The following is a 20,338-nucleotide window of genomic DNA, read 5'->3' as shown; positions in this document are numbered from 1 at the left end:
TGTGTTTATTACCTTCTGGTGCAGATCAGTTAAGCCTCCATAAATGCTGATGGGTTTTATCATCATCAGACATAATGTTAAGATTTAAATGCATAGCCTGAGGGGAAAATACTTGTAGGATTTGTTTTGTTTTGTTTTCAGAGCTGTGGGTTAAATCTCTTTCTTTTAAAGGCCTTGCCATGTCAAACATAAAGCCTGTTCATTTTGGCCTTTAGTCCCCGAGCTATTGACAAGAGAACTTGTATGGTGAAAATGATCTAAAGGGGCATGCTCTTTCTATTTTAGCTCCAGGTAGCTCAGCATGGACACTTAAAAACAAGAAAAAAAATCCTTCCCCACTACATTATTTATCCAGCGGAAGCAGCAGTAGGGTTGCTTTTGTTTTCTGAGATCATGGTGAAATGTGGTTTTGCTGCTCATTTCACTGCTCCTCTTGATTTTTTTTCTTAATGTTTGTTTTGCATTGGAGGGAGTAAAAAGAAAGTTACACTGCCAGCTTCATTCTTGTCCTGCATCCCTGTGGATGTGAACTGTGTAGCTCTGTGCAGAGAACGAAATGTGTAAATTTGGGTTTCAGTATTGGATTAAACACATTTCTGTGCTATGCAAATTTTGCTTTAATGGTGTTTAATGTAAGATTTTATTGCAGTAGCACTTGGGGGTTGAGGTGTGAGGGCTACTGTCTTGAATTCGTCGCTCTGACATGTCACTTATAAGACTGTTTGTTTGGGCTTTGACACTATTAATGGAAATGTGCCTAATTAGTATGGAAGAGTAAGCTAGAAGTAATAGTTCTAGCCATGGATTGTTCCTGGCCAGCATGAGATGACTTGCACATGAGACTAGATCGTGTTATTGTGTATGATGCTCTCGGGTAGGGAGCCAGGAGAAGGGCCCTCTTACTGCACAGAGGTCATGCAGTAGCAAATTGGTTTTGCAAAGATTGTGGTCACTAGTGAGCAGACTCAGCTGCTGAACTCTGTGGTCCTGGCTGGTAGTCTGACCTCAGTAGCATACAAGCTTAAAGACAAGTTTCTCCCCTCATCTTTTCAAAATGAGGCAAAATGCAAGATTGATTTGCTGATGATCAGTTGTGCCTGAACAAACCTAAATTCCTTCTTTGATAAGATGACCAATTTATATTTTTTCCCTCCAGATAAAGCAAATAGATTAGATCTGCTACGTAAGGGTTCAGCAGAGCAATTGAGTCAGTGCCACTTAGTGAGTAGCTAGTTCAGATACAGAAGGGGGTTAATACAAGGATGAAGAGGGGCTAAAGGAAAAAACTGCTTGGGATTTTTTGTTGTTTTTTTTTTTTTTTAAAAAAAACAAAAACAATACAACAACAAAACTACATTAAAAGTTGGAGCAAGAGATGTGAACAATAAGGAAATTTTCCCAAGGACTGGACTGATGCCTGACCTTGCCTTGTTTCCAGTAATGACCTTGGCACCAGAAAACATTGGAATTTTCTGATGAAAACTTGTGGAGTGTTGTCAGTACATGACAATTGAGGAAATGCATCTGCAGAGCACATGTATTTGGGGCATGTTATTAAATACAGAAAAAACAGTAAGACCCTGCCTGTCAAGGCTAATAATAAGCTCTCAGGAAACAGCGGAAATTCTTATTGTCACAGCATGATTAGCTAGAGAGAAATGCAAGTGAGAGCTGAAGATGTATTGGGGAAGATATTCTATTAAGAATAAGCAATTAAGGCATTGTACAAAGTCCTTCCTGCTGAGATATCATCTGGAATGCACATGCAGTTCTGGCTACTGTATTCAAGAAACACTGATTTAAGCTGGTTGAAATTCAGCGATGGCAATACTATGGGAATAAAGAGCCTTTTATGAAAGGACAGTAGAGAAATATTTCAATATGAGGATAAGAACTGAGGGGTTTAGACTGGCTAGAATAAGTGTAGGAAATTAAAAAAAATAGCTCTTGCATCTTGTAGTGAGCTCCTGGAACAGCCTCCTTAGCGAAACAGTAGAAAGGGAGCAGAATGGGGGACTGTGTTCATGGTAAGCCTTCATCCAGTCCCAGAGGGATCATAGGAGGTGTCTGCCTTTAGGAGGACTGGACTTTAGGACTGAACATGATGATTTAGAGGTTCCTTCTAGTCCTGTGTGAAATGTGCTGAAACGGTGACTAAAAAAACCGAGCCTAAACCGCAAAGTACCTATCAGTGTAATAATAGTTTGTGACTGGCATGGACGTGAAAATATGTACGTCTGTTCCATAATTTTTAATTGGAAAATTTTGCATTCTGTTTAGGTATGTATTTCATGATACTAGCTCAGAGGTTCAGCCAGTTCCAATGGACTTCTGAGAATCCAAATATACTAATCAACAAGAAGTGTATACACCTGGGTTTTATAATTATGTAGTATTCTCATTCTTGTGGATGAAGGATGTATTATGTATATGACTTTGATTTTTAATAAATGTGAAAAAATGTGTCTTAAAATTGTATATCTTACAACTTGGAAAATGCTGTGTTAATCCCTTGATGACACTGAAGAGGTGAAATTTCACTTTTAATAAAGAACACTATCCAATGCCATTTTAAATAGTTTGGGGATTTAAAGGTACCTCTATAAATAAATCGATTCGATGTCTCTACGTGAGATTCCACCTTCAGTTATTAACAGTATTGGGTTATATAATTGAAAATGAAAAATCATTATTGTGAAGATTTCTTATGGGTATGTGTATGAGCAAGGTGTATTTTCAGTCAAGTTCTTAATAGAAAGTGAAAAAATTTGTTTGCTTTCTTGTCAGCTTTATCTAATATAATGCTGGGAGCACTGCTACATTCCTAACAGTCAGCATATTTAAATTACTATATCAGTTCTTAACACAGTAATTGAATTACAATATTTTCATTATAAATGTTAAAAATTGCACTGGCAGTAAAAAAACCTCTCTATCTCACAGATGTCAGAAATGGGATAATCTGCCAAATGCAGAAATTTAGGATTTTGTGAAATTATTTCATACATGATAAGAGTATTGGTGACCTATATTTGACTTTTGCATAGTTCAGAAGATTCTTGCATGCAAAATTTTCTTTTGTGGTATTTTTGCTTCTGATTCTCCCCTCTTTCTTTTGTTGACTCTGATCTACAAGTTGCTACAGTACACTTAATTTCAGTGTCCAGTTTCTTTTTACCTTATCTACTCGTATTCCCCCAAAATACAGATAGCTACGGTAATCATTGTATAAATTCCTGTGGAGATGATTATTCTTGAAACATTTGAAAGGAGAGATTGGTTTTTAATCAAGCTGTATGAGTAAAAGATAAATCACTCTACTGGAACTGAAATATGGTAAATAACAAGCCAACATTTGCCAAAAAAAAAAAAGAAAAAAAAAAAGAAAAACCAACTATTTCACAAGTGGAAAAACTGATAAGCCGAATGGGTTTCTCTCTTAAGCTGCTATGTCTGAAATAAAACCAGTTCATAGATTCTTTGTAATTTTACAATCATTTATTGGTGTGGGGGTTTTTGTGTTTTTTGTTCTCTATAGTTGCCCTGTGGTCACCGGTGTAAAGAGATTTGCCATTCAGGTAGCTGTCCTCTGAACTGTAGCCAGAAGGTTAAACTCCGATGTCTCTGTAAGAGACTGAAAAAGGTAAATTTCTAAGTTACAATTTTGAGAATGATGTATTATCTTTGTATGTTCCTAGGCTTGTATGGATGGATTGTCTCTAGTGCAGATTAGAATAGGTCCAGTTACTCTAGTAGAGATATAACAGTTCACATCAGCTGAAGATCTGGGCTGCAGCATCAAAAGATTCACTGGAGAATATAAAATCCTGTTAGTTCTAAAATATGTTAGCTGCCTGACTTACAATAGCTTTATCTTCAAGCACGCTTTAATTTTTGTAGCTCCATTGGGAGAATAGTCAGATGACCTGGAGTGATTTTAGAAGAAAAAAATACATTTTCCTGATGATATTGGGAAAGTTTATAATTACATAAGTTGGATCAAGCACAGATGTTGTGAATCCCTAACTAATGTAATCAGTTATGGTTCTCTACAAACCTAAAAGCAAGTACAGGCATCAGCATCCTTAGGTTCTAACAAAGGGACAAAGTAATGTAACAAGTTTATTATAGCTATATAGTATTATGAGAGGAAGAATAGAAATTGATGTGAAGTCTCAGCAAATAATAATGACTTAATAAAAAAAATCATTACCTGGCTTAATTAAAAGGTGCTTAAATTATTTTTCTAGACCCATTTAACTTCTGAGCCTTCTAAATAGGCTGCAGTTCCCCAGAGTTCTCAGCTACTCCAAGAAATGTCTTGTGCAACCAAAATTCTTGCGGGTGGGTTGTTGAGCAGGAGAAAGGATGACACGTACAGAGCAAGTGCTTCAAACTGAACAGTCTCTGCTTACGGATAACCACCTTTTTTTTTTTTTTTTTTTTTTTCCTTTCAATATTAGGAGGAGGGGAGGAAATGTGAGTGATAATATTTTTTTTTTCCTCATGACCAGGTCTTGCCCTGTAATCTCAGCCAGTTAACAGAATGTATATGAAATTACTGAGACTATGAATGCTAGCTCTTTCTGCCAGGGTTCAGAAGGTTATCTTACTTTGTCTTAGGCAAACAAGTGAGAAAAGAGAAGAGATGAGAAATTAAACTGGACTATTTGATTTATTCTTGCTTTCAGCTTAGTTTATCAGAAAGAAGGAAAAGACAAAAGGACAATTTAATACAGAATTACAGGTTCAAATAACATTTGATCATTAGCTTTATTTTCTGTGTAACCAATGCTTTACTAAATAAGATTGTTTTATAATTATTTTCGTAAAGAAATGGACATTATAACTACAATTTTATATAGGGAAATGATTATAAAAGACTCAAATTATATTTAACAGGAAATACAGTGCAGCAAGATACAAGAAGGCCAAGTTTCACTGGAATGCGATGCATTATGCAAGGAAATGAAACGGAAAGCAGCTGAGGTAATGTATCTGTTGTAGCTATAATTTCCTCAGTGCTTCAAGAAAAGTAGGAAAAAATGTACGCAGTATTATTTTTCAAGGCAATACCAGCAAAAAATACAACATAAGTAGATATGCTGTTTAATAGCAGCTACTTTTTCAGACTTGCATTTGGCTTAGTGGGGAAAATTACAGTGTTTGTAGACAGTGTTAATGGGCTCAGTGAAATACTGTGTTAAAACAACATTGTCATTTTCCTTTTTTTTTTTTTTTTTTAAATTTCTTAGAACTGGTTCTTTCCTCTTCCACTGAGAACAAGTGATGATCAGTGATGATGAAATCGTCATTGCTGATGATTAGTGCTGTAGGGTTAGGGCCAGGCCACTTCACAGGACATTGTTAGATCTGCTCTTTCCTGTGAAAGTTTTGCAGCCATTGAATGCTCAACTTGTCCAGCATGAAGAGTGTAATCCTGTCACACTGTATTAGTTACACTGTACCAAAAGAATGGAGAGTTGTCAGCAATTGCAGTATACTTTTTAGCCTGCTGTAAATGTGACTTCTTCCTCATTCTGCTGTTTTATGAAGAAATTGCTGCATGCTGTCACCCAGAGAGACAGAATATAAATCTTGCTGTTATAAGCCTTTTATAAAAATGTAAACAAAAAACTGCTGCATAACTTGCTTGGTTTTTATCAGGTAAGTGTTAGATGTAATAAATGTACAACCCAAAAACTCAATGGGTAAAGCTGACTTTGGTCAGCTTCTGCTCAGACTTTCAGGATTGATTGGCAAGTTCTAACAAGTACCACATAGACCAAATCCTGCAAGTTTGCACGCAGATCAAATGCTAAGACTCTTGGCATATGCCTTTAGAAAATCCCAACCATAACAAACAGTTCCAGTAAGAGTGTGAAGATAAGTTCATAGGACATGAAGTGCACTAAGGTGAATTCACAAGAGCCTGTGTGAGCTGGGACACAGCAGCGTGTCTCGGTGTGGTACAGTGCAGCGTCAGCTGCTGTTTTACTTCAGCAGATACTAGTTCCTATTTCTTGCCCCTGACATTGTAATCCACGGGGAGGAATGGTCTAATGCAATGAGCAAATGACTACAATTTTCCACTATAAACAATGTCACAGACATACCATGTGGCATAACCTAGCTATGTGTACCTTCCCCACAGAAGAACATAGATTTATTTGGTTTGGGTTTTTTAGATGAAGTTCTACTTAAATTCTTACTAGGTGCCTTTTTGTAGCCTGTGTTGACTTGTAAATGACATGCTAGAATGATCTATTATATGCACCTGACAAAAGTAGTTTATTATGTCAATTACCGTTTAATGTGTCAAGACTGGAAAAAGTCTGCTAAAAACTGCAGACACTTACAAAGATAATTTAGTTTGCACAGTTGCAAAACAACCATCAGTTTCCAAAACCAAAGTGTGTTAACTCTTAATAAAACTCCTCACATGTAGCACCTAGTTAGTATGCACTTCTGAGGAATTGAATGCATCTTTTACTGTACATTTTATTAAAGAAAAAGTTCTAGAAATATTTTTCCATACTGTAATTATAATGGTTAAGCTTCCCTCTACCTATGTGTATTATACGTATGTATCTTCTATAAATATGACCACACCAGTGTAAAAAGAAGCTCTTCTGTTGCTTTTTTCCACACTTGTGGTCCCTTTTTCTTTTGGAGCTGAAGTTCTGCCATTAGATGGCAGTGAAACACCAGGAGGCTAGTTGTGCAGTTTTTTCCACACCAGACTGCGATTTCAGATGTGCATGGCTGACAAGGTTTTTTATACACTTTTCTAAAGAGAAACTCTGCCATTGTGTCTAGATTAATGAAATTCTCAGTAATGGTTTTATTTGATATACAGTTTAGCAATTTAAAAAATTGTCTGAAAACCTGCAAATAGGATTGTTCTATTGACCCTGTCCTCAGCGCACACTGCTTGAGCTACAGTGTGCTAAAGCATGGGCTGATGTGCTTTCTCCTTAGTCATCAAGAGCTCTTGAATTGCAAATTGTTTGGAACAAATTCCACCTGCGCAAACCATATTTAGTAAATTATTGTCACTGTTAGTATGCAAATCATTCAGTTATTAGGATCAAGACTGTTTTTCATTTCAAGTTATTAATCAGATTTTTACATCTAACTTTTCTAAGGTAGTGATTCAGTGGCTGCAATGCTAAAGGTCTAAGAAATGTACACAAGAAGGCGGACACATATACTTCCCCAGTATACTCTTCCTGTTAGTACTATTACTATAATGATCTCTGACTATGGGGAATTTTAGAGATCGAGCTGGTGTCTTTCTGTTTAATAGTCTTTGTTGGATTTATCTCCTGTTAGCATGCCTAATTGTTTTTCAGTCGACATAAACTTTTGGCATCTATAAACATTCTGTAGCACTGAATTTCTAGATTTAGCCGAATACTATGTGGGAGTAGAATACTTCCCTCTGTTATGAACCAGCCTCCTGATAATTTCATTTTATGCCTTTGCTTTTGTGTTATGAAAAATAATTATTGATGTTTTCTCCCTATTTGGCATCTTCACACTCTTCAGGATTTTGTGCCCTGTTAGTCACCTAATGAATCCTAGTTATGCATCTCTTTAGATGGAAGCCACTCCATCCTGTTGTCTTTTGTATATGTTCAGGCTTTACATTCTTTTGTTATTGCAGGACCAAAACTGAACGCAGGAGCTAAGATTCAAGTGCGTTATGTGTTTACATATTGACATTTTTTCTGTACCATTCTTTTCTTAATAATTTCTAGCATTTAATTTGCTTTCTTTAACACTACAAACCACTTCTATAGAATTATCAATTGTAACTCCCATGACTTCTTTTCATATGACTTTCTAATGGTGGAGCATTTTTAATTACGTTTGGTTTGCATTACACCAAGAGCTTTAAAGCAGTTTGGTCATGCATTATCCAATATATGTTGTATTTGGTACAAATATAGAGGTTTCCTTTTGCTCTAGTAGTCAGGGAATATTTAAAGTACTTGGAATGAAATATGTGTGTGTAAATTATATAGATATGTAGGAATTATCCGTATGTATAGTGTACTGAATTGAGGATAAAGTTGCTGAAAACTTAGAATAACTGTCTTTAGGGATTTTCCTGGTTGTTAGTGAACAAACTGTTCTTTTTAGGTTTTATATTTGCCAGTTGAGCTTATCGAGTTGAAGTCAGAAGTTCAATTTATAACCTTGTAGCATCCATTATATGTTCTATGTTTTCCAAATGTGAGAAGATGCAGGTTTTTCCGACAATATTTTGTAATCTAAATAAGTTAAGAGCTCACTTGATGGAGGTTTTGCACACTTTTGCTGAGAACCATTCTATAGGAGTAACTATGGCTCTATAAGAAAACAGGTTTAGCTGCTGTTTACAACGGTTGCTTATCACTTTGTATGTCTGGACAGATAAAAGAGGCAGAAGCCAAAGCTGCTATTGAAGAAGAGAAACGAAGACAACAGGTATCAACCTTTCTTCTTCCTCATCCACTTCCTCCCCAACCTCGTTCCTGTTAGTAAATCATTTAATTTACATGCAACTAAAGATGTATAGTTTGTAATGTGATATGCACAGTCATTCCTGTCAGCTGTTACCTTACTCTAAGATGTGTGCTGTGAATGATTTACAGTGGTTAAGAGCCCACATGTTTTCCCTAACAATTTTCATAATTTTATGCAAAATGATAATGAATCAGTTTAATCTTGCATTATTATAACTGTGTATAGTATAGTTTATTTTTAAAGTATGAAGTACTCTTGATTTTAATTGGACACTTTATAATGCATAAACCCCACAGAATTGCTGAATAGCCTCCATAGAGATTTAAATATTGGGTGAAGCTTCCCTCCTCCCTCCCGTCATGAAAGAATGAGGAAGCCTAAATGAGTCTTTGTCCTTCAAGGTCTCTGAGGGGGGAAAAAACGTGTATTGACTGTAATTGCTGTTGTTGGTGAGCGTATGTTGTCGGCATTGTAATCCAAGAAGCTTCTGTGCCAGCTGCCTGGAGACACTAATGCTAATCGTATTTCAGGCAATAACCCTAAGCTTGGTTGGTGGCGTTTGTCAGGTTTGTCACCTGGAGGCTACAGCCTTACTGCACTCCTTCCAACCAGTTCATGCATGTATGCCTGTGCCTGAGCATTTGACACCAAATCATACTGTAAGTCTAGTGTGTGCTTTCTGACTCTGCTGCTACTCAGGTATCACAACAGTTACGTATTAGATTATACTTGTGTTTTCACCTGGATGTCACACTCTGTTTTTATCGCAGCGCACTGGCTCACTCCCTGCTTGAAAGGGGGCGTGGGAGGCTTACTTACAGACCCGATCCTCTTGTACCATTCCCCCAATCTCATTAGGATAGACAGTTTCTCTGTGGGTCACAACTTCTCTTATGCATACTTTGATTAATTGCCTAGAGACTTTATTAAAGCGTTATGTCTACCAGCCAATGCTCTAGCAAGGCCTGCTTTTGTTTTCAAAGGGAAGTGTGTCTACTCATTGTATGGGAAAAGCATGCATTTATGTACCTGTTGTCCAGGGACTAGGCACTGTTTTATGATAATCTTGTAATGTTTATTGTTACATTCATGCCTCAACTGTCTTCAATATTGATCACATATTCCCTCATACAACTCATAGACAGTTCATCTAATTCTTCTTGTTCTCTAAGTTGACCTTGGAAATGTTAGTTCTGGGACATAGGTCAGGAAGTGTGGCTTGCATACAGATGACTGAAACATTTTGTTAGGCAGAGGTGATCTATAACTGATGGTTCTGCAAGCTAAGTACTGAAGTGTCTAATGGACATTTACACATGTAAAGAACATGCTTACAGTTCTAGAGCTAGAAATTCAAAGTTGCTGGTGTTTGTATTGCACCGATTGTGTTTTCATGCATTCCAGAAGGCATCCCAGTTACTAATGATTTCTGCCTCAAAATCACTTAACTTATAGGTCTCTAGTAAAGTCTCAGTAATGAGGCTCCTCTGAAACTGTAGCAGATTCACTTCACCAGCATAGCGTGCAGCATTATTTTTGTCTTGATTCTTCAGCAGTGATTGTTTCTCTCTGCAGTCGCACCACCATTGCTTTTTACTTGTACATTCACTGAAGTCTCACAGTATGGCAACTGCTTCTGCATATGTGTTTCGTGACGGATGCAGCTTCAGGGATAGAAGACTTCACCTATACATAATCAAGCCTATTAAAAGGTTAATTAAGAGTGGCCAGTTATATAGGACAATAGCAAACAGTAGGACAACAACAGTAAAAAAATAGGACAAAGCCAATACAAAAAAATAGGACAACAGTAACTAATAAATAGGCTCTAGAATTGTACAAAGGTACTAACCTTGGCTACTGCAGCCTTTTATCTAATATTGATTCCCTTCCAGTTTGATCTCATAATCTGCCATCTGGTGATGTAAATTGGAGGACATCACTATCGTAGGGTGTTGGGTCACATTAAGAGTATATATTTATTGGGTATACTCCCTTCTGACAAAAGTTTGCATCTTGTACCACTTTCCTGATCTCGTTAGCACATTTTCATATAGACAGTCCATCTGTTAGTCACAGCTTCTTGAGACTTGTTTTCATTAATACTTCATTAAATCCTTTATATACAAACTAGTTAGTGCTCTGGTAAGTCTGCACATTTGTATTTTGGTATTTGCTATATTTGGTAGCAGCTTCTGCTAATACCATTTACAGATGGAATCACTTGTTTCTTAGTGGAAGGGAGACAGCTTGGTTAGACTTCTTGTCATGGCCCTAGCAGCCAAACTTTCCCTCTGCTTCTAATTCAGAGGCACCGTGTGAGGCCAGGGTTTTCACAATTGCTAGAGGTGGAAAAAAGATCAGTGCTTTGATTATTTAACAATTCAGACCAAGCTCTCTCCCTGTCCCACTCTAGTGTAAAAGAATTGGTTAAATTTTCGACCTAACTGGTAATAGTCAAGAGTTTCAATACTGAAAGTCGAAGTCTCAAACCTGAATTTTAATTTAATGAGTTGTATGAAAAATTTTGTTTCCTTTTTTCTTAGAAAGAAAAATGTTTTAACAGCTCCTTAGAAGTTACAAAAGTCAAGCACACAGCCCCCTCTGTAAAATACAAGACCTGCAATTCTAGGATATAGGCTTTGTGTCTGTATAGTCACTGTTATTTGCATTCATTTAGCTACATTTCCCATGGGGCTGCTACTCCTTCCAGTGCAGGAAGAATATAGAGAATAACACATGAAGGAGCAAAATCCAGTACCTGAGCAACACTAAATTAGACATTATCTGACATCAAATTGTTTTGAGTATACAGTTTAAATAAATGCATTTCATTTTATTTTTAATATGTCTGTACACAAAGAAGTTAGGTTCTTACTCTAAATAAAAAGCTTGAGCTTGTTTAGCTTGAAAAATTAAGGTAGTTTGAAGACTGGGCACAACCATTACTTTATTGTTCAGAGGTCATTGAGGTGACACTTTGGGAACGATGACAGTTATATAAAATCCGTAGGTAGCTTTTCAAGGATAGTGATGGCTTCTTTCTCGTATTCTGTGCGCACGAACCTTTTTTCATTCTGTGTTTTGGTTTTTATAATGTATGTATTTTTAGCTGGGTTTTTATAAAGATCACTAGGAAAGCAATTCAGTACCTGTTATGTAATTGTTCGAGCCCTATATTTTAATTCAGATTACTGCAATTCATGAAGCACTCTGCTTTTAAAACTTACAGATCACAAGTATATAATAACTATAGAAGCCCCAAATTTTATTTAGCATCTGTGTAAAATGAAATACTGCCATATTATCTATAAAACCTTAAGAACTCTGCACTTGCCTCCAGATTTTGGATTTTGAAAACCTGTTTCATTAAAATACTTTGCTTTTCTAAAGGAGGATTAGCTAGTTGAAAGTAATCTTGTTTCAAATAGCAGGCTGCGGAACTTTGTCTGAACTCTTCTCCCGTATCGTCAGAGAAGTGCCAACAATTTCTGCCTTTATTAGGTACAAAGGAATAGACATCAAAATGGGTCCCTTTCTCCTGCTAACAGTGGTATCTGGCACAAGAAGGGAAGTAAGATCTGCTTTGTGAAACTGACAAATATTTGCTGTCAGTAGAGGAAGACCAGACATCAGGCAGTCTTGAGTTCCAAAGGAAAATTATATTTACTGGACTACTTCTCTGCCCATTTCCCAAAAGGGTCTTATTCTTGTTTCTTTAATGCACCTACCTTATTGTCTTAGTCCCTCACTTCCTGGCAGCACTGCAGTAGTAGTCATGTAGATTTATTTCCTCTCATGGCCAGGCTTTGTCTCTGTTCACTGTCCATGTTTCCTCTGCTTCAGCTCAATCTTCCGCCTTTTGCCCAGCCAGTCCCGGCTTGCTGCACTCTGCTGCTCCCATCTCCCTTCTTTCTTTCAGCTCATCTAGTCGCTCTGCTCCCTAGCTCCTTGTCCCATGCTTTCTCTAGTAGCTGACAACTCTACCCCAAAATCCAGATAATCGTTGGACATTTTCTGTTTGTAGTCTGTCTCAACTGTCCTTTAGAGCATCTTTTCTGATTTTCCTAGCAATTAGATGGCTCCTCATTGGAGTCCCATCCCAGTCTTACACTCTTTGTTCCAGGCTGCCTAATTCCAGTTTTATTTCAGCTTTGTACCCTAAAATGAGTTTTGTCTGTATTTTCTTGATACCCTTTTAAAAGGATGTGGAAGGGGGATGAGGAACAGGGATCAGAGGATCCTACTGTGCATTCCAGACATCACCCTGAAACTGCTGTTCTGGGTGGAAGCTTGGCATTCTTCTTATTTTTCCAATTGCTTTGCTTCATTTTTGGGCCTAAGGGCATGTGCTTTCTTTTGAAGGATGCTATGTAACTACTACAGTCGTATATGAGTGACTAAATGTTAAGTTATAACACTTAACAAATGGAATCTTTTTGTGCATGTCTAAGATTATAGCTATTAATCTAAAATGTAGCTGAGCATGCAAAATATAAAGAATTGGGAGAAAGATGATAGATTTTTATTTATATTTGTATTAATTTAATTTTGGCAGAGTGTGCATCCTTATTACCGGGGGGAGGTCTTTGAAGATTTCAGCCTATACTTTTATATACGTTATTGTAATAGCTTAAATACTTAGGAGTGCTTTTCTTTAATAGGAAAAAATAATGTATTTTTAACATATTTCATGGAAATAAAAGTCTCATTTTGGCTTAACATATTCAACCTAAGTTAAAAATCTAATTTAAAACTTCAGTTGGTTGCATTTTTGGCAGTGTTTTTTATGGGAAACTAAACAATGGTTTAATACTTGGAAGTGAAGTGCTTTGTAACCATGGGATATAGTGCTACCATCTTATCTGTAAGAGATGTATATCTTCCATTGGCTGCCAGTTATTTTTATAAAATGATTTTTGGGAATGTTATTTAAAATCTGCCCATTTCCTTATTTTTAATTCTGACACAAATGTCAACTACTTCTGGTTTTCTTCATCTAGGCTGAACTGGAAGCTTTTGAAAATAGATTAAAAGGGCGAAGAAAGAATAAGAGAAGAAAGGATGAAGTAGAAGTTGAACAATCATCATGGCAAAAATACAAGAACCTCATTATGCTGCCAGTGTTCGGAGTTGCTGTTGTGATGGTTGCATGGCTCATGGTCTACAATGACTGAAACAACTCAATATTTAATATACCTCAGTCAGGCTTTAGGTAGCTATTATTCCTAGAATGTTAGTCTGTGTGTAACAGAACTTAATATGCATAGATTATGCATGTATACTGTTTGCCAAGAAAAGTGCAAAGGAGGGAAGAAATGTCACCTTTTGTGTTATTACATTCACAGCAGAAAACTGAATTCAGACACTGAAAGTAATAGTAGATTGTAGTCTACACTGAAGTGCTGATGTAATTCGTCTGACTGAGATCCGTTAACATCTCTTCTATTAATATATTGTGTTACTTTTCCTTGTCTCCATTTCATAATATTAAAAATAGCTTAGTGTAAAATGCTTTCTTGAATATTTGTTTCCTGTAAAATCAATTTAGTGGTTTATCAAAGATTAGTATTCTTCTGCTAGTCTTTATGTTGTATCACACAATAATTTCTGTGTTTCATGTCAGTTTTAATTAAAACAACTAACGGGAAACTTCAGACCACTTATGCTTGAATATTCTGGGGCCTCATGTCAGAACTTTGTTCAGAGAAAGGAAATATGAACTATCTTTCAAGTCAACTGTCAAACAATAAAATGAGCCCCCTTACAGACTGTGGGGTTTGTTTTTTGGTTGTCGTCGTCTGTCATCCCCCCCCCGCCCCCCTTGTTTCCTCACAATCAAACCAATTGAAAACTTCATTTAGTGGGCAGATGCATACACTAAACATGGATGTGAAATAGTTTCAGGGATGTGTTCTCATCACTGCCCCCATTGCCAACAGCAGAAAAGCAATTTGAAATTGAATTTAGAGCATCATTTGACTATCTGTATAGATAAACGTCACATCTGAATATTTGCATAGGTGTGCAAAAACGTAATTGAATAGCGTAACAATACAATTATATGTCATTCTGAAGCCATCTGGATGGTGCTTGCTAATCATGTATAAACTATCTAGCTAATCTTTTGAATATTTAAATATTTTCTTACTGGCAGTTTAGAATACCTTGCTTTTGGGATATCAGTGTTGGTTGGTAGAACTGAAAGGTTTACACAGCGTCAGGATTATTAGAGAAGCTAATAATGCAAATTAAATTTGGGGGTGGGGGAAATCAGAAAACTGAATTTTTAAACCTGTGCTGGAAATTTTATGCTGATACTGGAGCATTGTGGGTAACTGAAAAGCGCTCACAAGATCCTGCGGAAGATGAGGCACAAAGCCAAAGAGCACCAGGTTGCCCTTGTAATTCAGGCATATAATTTCTTCACAAATCCTGCAAAAGCAGCGGGACCATTTGTATGAATTAGTAGAGAAGATTGCAGTTTGTTTGAAAGCTCTTTTGGTTGATTTTGGCCCACTTGTAAAGGGACCCAGTATTAACTTGAGCTGATATCCAATTGTAATTATGGTTCAGCAGCAGAAAAAAAATAGAGAAGCTGCAAAAGGCAGTAGCTTTTAGATTGCGTAGATTGACAAAATGGGGAGAAAATCACTTTCTTTTCAATTTTTCACCTAAGTTTGTTGAAAGAGAAGAGAGGTAAGGAAAACTTGGCAATATTTAGCATGGATTGGTGCTATTTGATAGTATTTTATGGGGGTTTTTTTAATTGATTTTTAGAAATGAATACTACTACTGTCATGATGTGTGAGGCCATTAGTATGTAAAGTTGTAGATTAATTGAAATTACAGTAGGCAATCATAGTTGCATCTCTGTTGAATTATCTTATTTTCTAGTATAAGATATGCATCTCTTAAATCTAGTATAAACCGTTTTCCATATTGTTACTTTAACTCTTTTCTATAATATTAATGCCTGGAAGATAATTCCATATATAATTCCATATATAAGCGTTGTTTCTTTAACCGTGAGGTGATGTTATTATGTGACTGCTTATGCCAGTAACTTTCCTGTCACTGAGAGAAAAAGAAGAGAGATTTTTGTTCAGCTGAAGTAAAATATGATGTATTGTCCAAAAATACAAAGATACCTTTCTAGCTGAAATATGCAGATCAACATGAATGAGACCATTGTGGAAACAGCTTTTATCTTACATGACTATAACTCATTTTTCTATTTACTGCTAGCTTTTTCTTCAAAACAAGTACAATGTAAAGTTTCTCCTTGCCTCTACAGCAAAGAGAAGAGATCTCTTTCTACAGAGCTATAAAAATGAACTGCATTTGAGTTACCTGTTTGATGTAGTTCTTAGTGTTCTTTTCTGCATATTTTGCAGTATTTGTGTGAAATATTGGTGAGGAAGAGACTTGCTTCTTATTGAACATCTTTATTCTGGCGAGGAAGAGACTTGCTTCTTATTGATCATCTTTATTATAAGAAGAAAGCACACCAATCTTTAAAAATTAATTCCATTCATACAAATGTGTGTATGAGTAGGCATATTCCCTTCCTTAAAGGATTTGTGTCTCTCTTGAACCTTGCATATGCAAGACATACCTATTTTTGAAATTTTATTGAAAATAGTTCTGTATATCTTATCCAACCATCTGAGTCATTTGCACTCTGTTGGTCTGCCTGCTGAACCAGATATTTGTTTCTCGGCATAAAAAAGTGTGGGGGTTCGAGCAATCTGCAGTGTAATAAATCACTGGTTTCTGTTTGGTTTTTAAAATTATTTTTACTGTTAATTTTTTGCCTTTTTTTTTTGGTTGGAGCTGCATGTTGCAAGCATGACAACCTTTGAAGTAAACGGTACAGATAAAATCCCCTGCTATTCAGTATACATGAAAGATGGTAATTCTAGGAAGGAAGTATTGAACTGAAGGTAGGGGTTTTTCCAGCAATTTAAATGTAATGTACTGTTACATAATGTAATGAGCAAATATTTTGAATGTTAACAGTTTACCAAAAAATGCATATTGATAAGTATACATTAAAACAAATTATAAAATCTGACCTGCTGTTGAAGGGAAATTATAGAGCGAGAAGCCCGATGATGGGGATACTTAAGATGCAGAATATTTAGCTGTGTGTAAAATGAGAAAACTTGCGGGGGGGTGGGGGGTGGGGTGGGGCTTTTCTTGATTCTGAATGCATTCTAGTGAGCTTTCATCTTTCTGCTGAACTAAGGTGCTTACAAGTTGTCAATGTATTTTGGGTTGGAAATTCCTTGGACAAGTTTGTTCCCTGTAACAATAACAAAGCCATTGTGTGTATTAATTTAATGTAAAATCCAAGTCAGACAATAAACGCATCAAAAACAACTTGAAAAATTGTTTGTTCTCAAGGACTGATGTAGTAAAGCAGCAAACTTCTCCTGGGTAATGACGACTGACATACTGCAGTGGAAGTTTTAGGCATGCTTTTTGTTCCCTTCTCTGGCAGTGATAGCTCTTACTGCACAGATTAATGCTGGAACTACGTAATCACGTTCCTTCATGTTACCGCTCTGACAAAATTGCGAGAGTGGGTTGGGGAAGTAGATTAAGATGAAACAAACAGGAATGGACTTAGTAGGTGGTTTTTTTGGCCTCATATGGGGAAATAGAGCTGATTTATTAGATATTTGTCCTGACCTTAACTACTAGAGAAGGAAATGTTGCTATGCAGATAGCACCAAAATTTGTTCTTAAAAGCTTCTATGCCTGAATGTGGCTTTAAAGCCCTGAACTCTTGAGTTTATAATCTCCATAGTTCTGGCTCCAAAGCATATCTGCTGTATGCCAGCTTTTCTGAGAGTGATGAGCCTGTGTGTTGTGGGGTTAGGGTACAGAGATGCTTGGTCTGAAGGACGTTCTGTGCCAGGCAGTGGAAGCTTGATGTGTGTGGTAGCTGCTCTCTGGTGCGTGCTTTAGGGTGGAGTATACTTGTGTGGACAGTCTGTGGGTCACCCTGTCCTCAGTTTCATTTAGTTCAGATATCCATCTTCTGCTTTGATTTCATCCCATTACCAGTTGTTATCTGTGGGCATTTAAGTCGCTCCCTTTTCTCGCTTCATGAATGTAAATTTGTATTTGTGTCTGTCCTTATCATTCAATCAAATCAATCAATCGCTCTAAAGAATTATAAAATGAAGGTAGTGTAGTGGTCGGTATTTACTAGGAAGGGAAAAGCAAGGTAAGAATAAGAAAAAAATCAAGTGAAGTCAAATTAGTTATAATATGAAACATGCTTGCTTCTTTCCACTAATGGTTACATGTTAATGAATTATTTGGACACTGCATTAAAATGTTTATATGCCATGCTACCAGCAAACAAGTTTCTGGTATGGACAGTGTATCCATATGAGCTCTGTGATGTACTAAAGTCAGTCATAAGGTAGGCTAAATGGCAGCTGTCTAGAAATAAGCCTTACTCTGAGGGAACTGTGGCTTAATTCAACCAGGTACTATTCAATTTAAGTAATTGTTTCTCATGCAGTGATTTCCATAAAATTGCCAACAAAAACAGAACTCGGCTTAGGCTTTCTGTGTGTGCTGAACACTGTGGCTGAATCCTGTAGTTGTGTAACTGCAATCTGAATGGCTCCCCTACTTGAGGAAATTTAGTATGAGATTGGGAGTCAGGATTGGTTTGGGGTTTGGAATTCACAGTATTACTGCTGAAGAGAAGACATCCTCCATCCAAGGACAAGCTGGTTTTGCAGTCTGAGCCATGTACTGTACGTCTTAGATTTCAGTTTTCATTTGTTCTTATTGTAATTTTTGATAGGGCTAAGTAATCTCTGTAAAATACTGTAATAAGTAATGAATTATGGTTCGATTCCTCTTTTTATCAGCATTACAGCATGAAATACTTGTTGTTTTACACTAAGCAATTTGAAGACTTTGCATAAATGCTCTTGCTCATGTCTCTTTCCACGCTTTTCCTATTATTTGTGTAATTTTGTTTTAAACACTGCTTTTCTCCAGAGGGCACTTCGCAAAAAAAAAAAAAAAAAAGCAGGGCTGAATTACCATGAGCGGGATTTATGTACAGTGGCACTCCAGAAGCACAGAGTGCCCAGTCTCTGCCCCATAAAGTTTGCACACAAACAAAAAGTGACAGGGCCTAAATCCGAAGGTATGGAAATAAAGATATCTGGAGAAGAAGCTGGAAAAAAGCTAGGAAGAAGTGTTTGTCTTGTATATAGAGTTTGTTTATATATGTCTGAGGGGTATCATCCTCACTGATAGCCAAGAGTGATTACTGGGGATAGAAGCCCTGTTCATGCTGAGGTGGTTGTTCCCATTTTTTGGGTGTTTTCTGACTCACGTTTTGAATGATAGCATTTCAGAAGCACTAAAACATGCACAGTACAAACTGGAAGCCTTTCTGTGTTACAAATGTCATCTCGGAATCCAGTTGCGGTGCCAGCGACAGCTCTCTGTGGCTCCTGGAAGGGTCCTGAGCTGCTTCTGCACCCGCTTCTGCCCATCAACCATGCTTTTTGTCCTGTTGACTTTATCGTTCTCAGATGGTGCTTGCGAGCTCCGTTATGTACACAGAGCCGGCCTTCAGTTGGACTCGACATCTCTGGATGCAGAGACAGGGCAGAGGGGACAACTGCATCAAAATGCAAGTCTTAAAAGCCGATGTCTCATGGGGGTGGGGCATTTGCTCTGTCATTCGCAGCTTCAGGCGACACTTGTCTCTTGGCATGAGAGCTTTGCTTCAAGAGGTTTGCAACAAGCAGCACAGCCCTCCAGCTCTCAGGTCGTTGCGGTCGGTCACGCCTGGGACGGCGGGGGGACAGGTGCAGCGTCCCCGGCCGCCGCTGCCCTCCCGCGCAGCGCTTCCTCGCACGGAGGGACGGGGCACGACAGGCTTGCGTGGCCCCCGGAGGGGCTGGGACCCGAGCCTCGCTGCGGGGAAGGAGCTGGAGAGACCGTCGCTGGCTCCGGGAGAGCTTCCTCCCGCCGGAGCCCCTTCCCCTCCGCTTCTGCTGTGCCGGCGGCAGCGGCCGGCGCTGCTTTCAACCCTCTTTTTGGAGACAGGGAGGATCGGTTGGGGAAAGGCAAGGCACTGTGCTACGGGGTTGCAGTCCCTGTAGGCGCGAAACTTTCTGTCCCTGGGGTGAAACGAAAGCCTTTGCATGACCGCAAGGTAAAATAAAGAGCATCCGGAAGGCAGGCGGGTCCTCCGGCGCCCGGAGGAGTCCTGCGCCCGGTAACGGCGGACGGATGGACCCGGGAGCCCGGCCCGGGCCCGCCATCCCCCGCTCCGAACTCCGCGCTCCAACTGGGCGGGCCGGGAGCGCCGGTAGGTCCGTGGCCCGGGCTGGCTTCGGATCGCCTCAGCCGCAAGTGCGCATCCGGGCGGCGCGGGGCCCGCCGGCAGTCGGCAGCCCCAGGGCGCTGCGGGGACAGCCCCGCGGCAGAGCCCCGGCGAGCCAGAGCCCCAGCGAGCCAAGGTAAGGGGTGCGAGGGGCGAGCTCCGCGGGTTTCTGCCCCGCACATCGTCCCCGGCTCGGACTTGTCTTGCCACCTGAAGCCCTTCGCGGCGTGACGAGACGTCCTTTATCGGGGGGGGCCGGGACGCCAGGGCTGTGCCCACCTCATCCGCCCTCCCTGGGGGACGGCTGTAGGGCGAAATTAGCAAGTGGGCTGTCTCTCAGCTTGTCCCCAAGGGGTAGAGCCTTGTGTGCAAAAGGGGTGGGGATGTGGCGGCTTTCTCGCGGAGGATTATTATTATTGGGTGGAGGAGGGGGGAGGGGGAGTCTGC

The 20,338-nt window shown here is 38.7% G+C and overlaps 1 protein-coding gene across 1 annotated transcript in view; it reads left to right on the top strand.

The window, feature by feature from the left end:
- The window catches only part of NFXL1 (nuclear transcription factor, X-box binding like 1), a 50,656-nt gene extending 33,975 nt beyond the window's left edge, over window positions 1-16,681 (top strand). The window contains exons 19-22 of the mRNA XM_072862350.1: window positions 3,539-3,643; window positions 4,903-4,989; window positions 8,422-8,475; window positions 13,518-16,681. Of these exons, the coding sequence (XP_072718451.1) occupies window positions 3,539-3,643; window positions 4,903-4,989; window positions 8,422-8,475; window positions 13,518-13,691 (420 nt within the window). The 3' untranslated portion in view covers window positions 13,692-16,681. The remainder of the gene's footprint in view (window positions 1-3,538; window positions 3,644-4,902; window positions 4,990-8,421; window positions 8,476-13,517) is intronic.
- Window positions 16,682-20,338: the final 3,657 nt, after the last annotated feature.

This window comes from Ciconia boyciana, chromosome 5, assembly GCF_034638445.1.
Source record: "Ciconia boyciana chromosome 5, ASM3463844v1, whole genome shotgun sequence".
NCBI lineage: Eukaryota > Metazoa > Chordata > Aves > Ciconiiformes > Ciconiidae > Ciconia > Ciconia boyciana.
The sequence above is the reverse complement of the archived record's forward strand: the minus strand, read 5'-3'. Positions and strand labels throughout refer to the sequence as shown.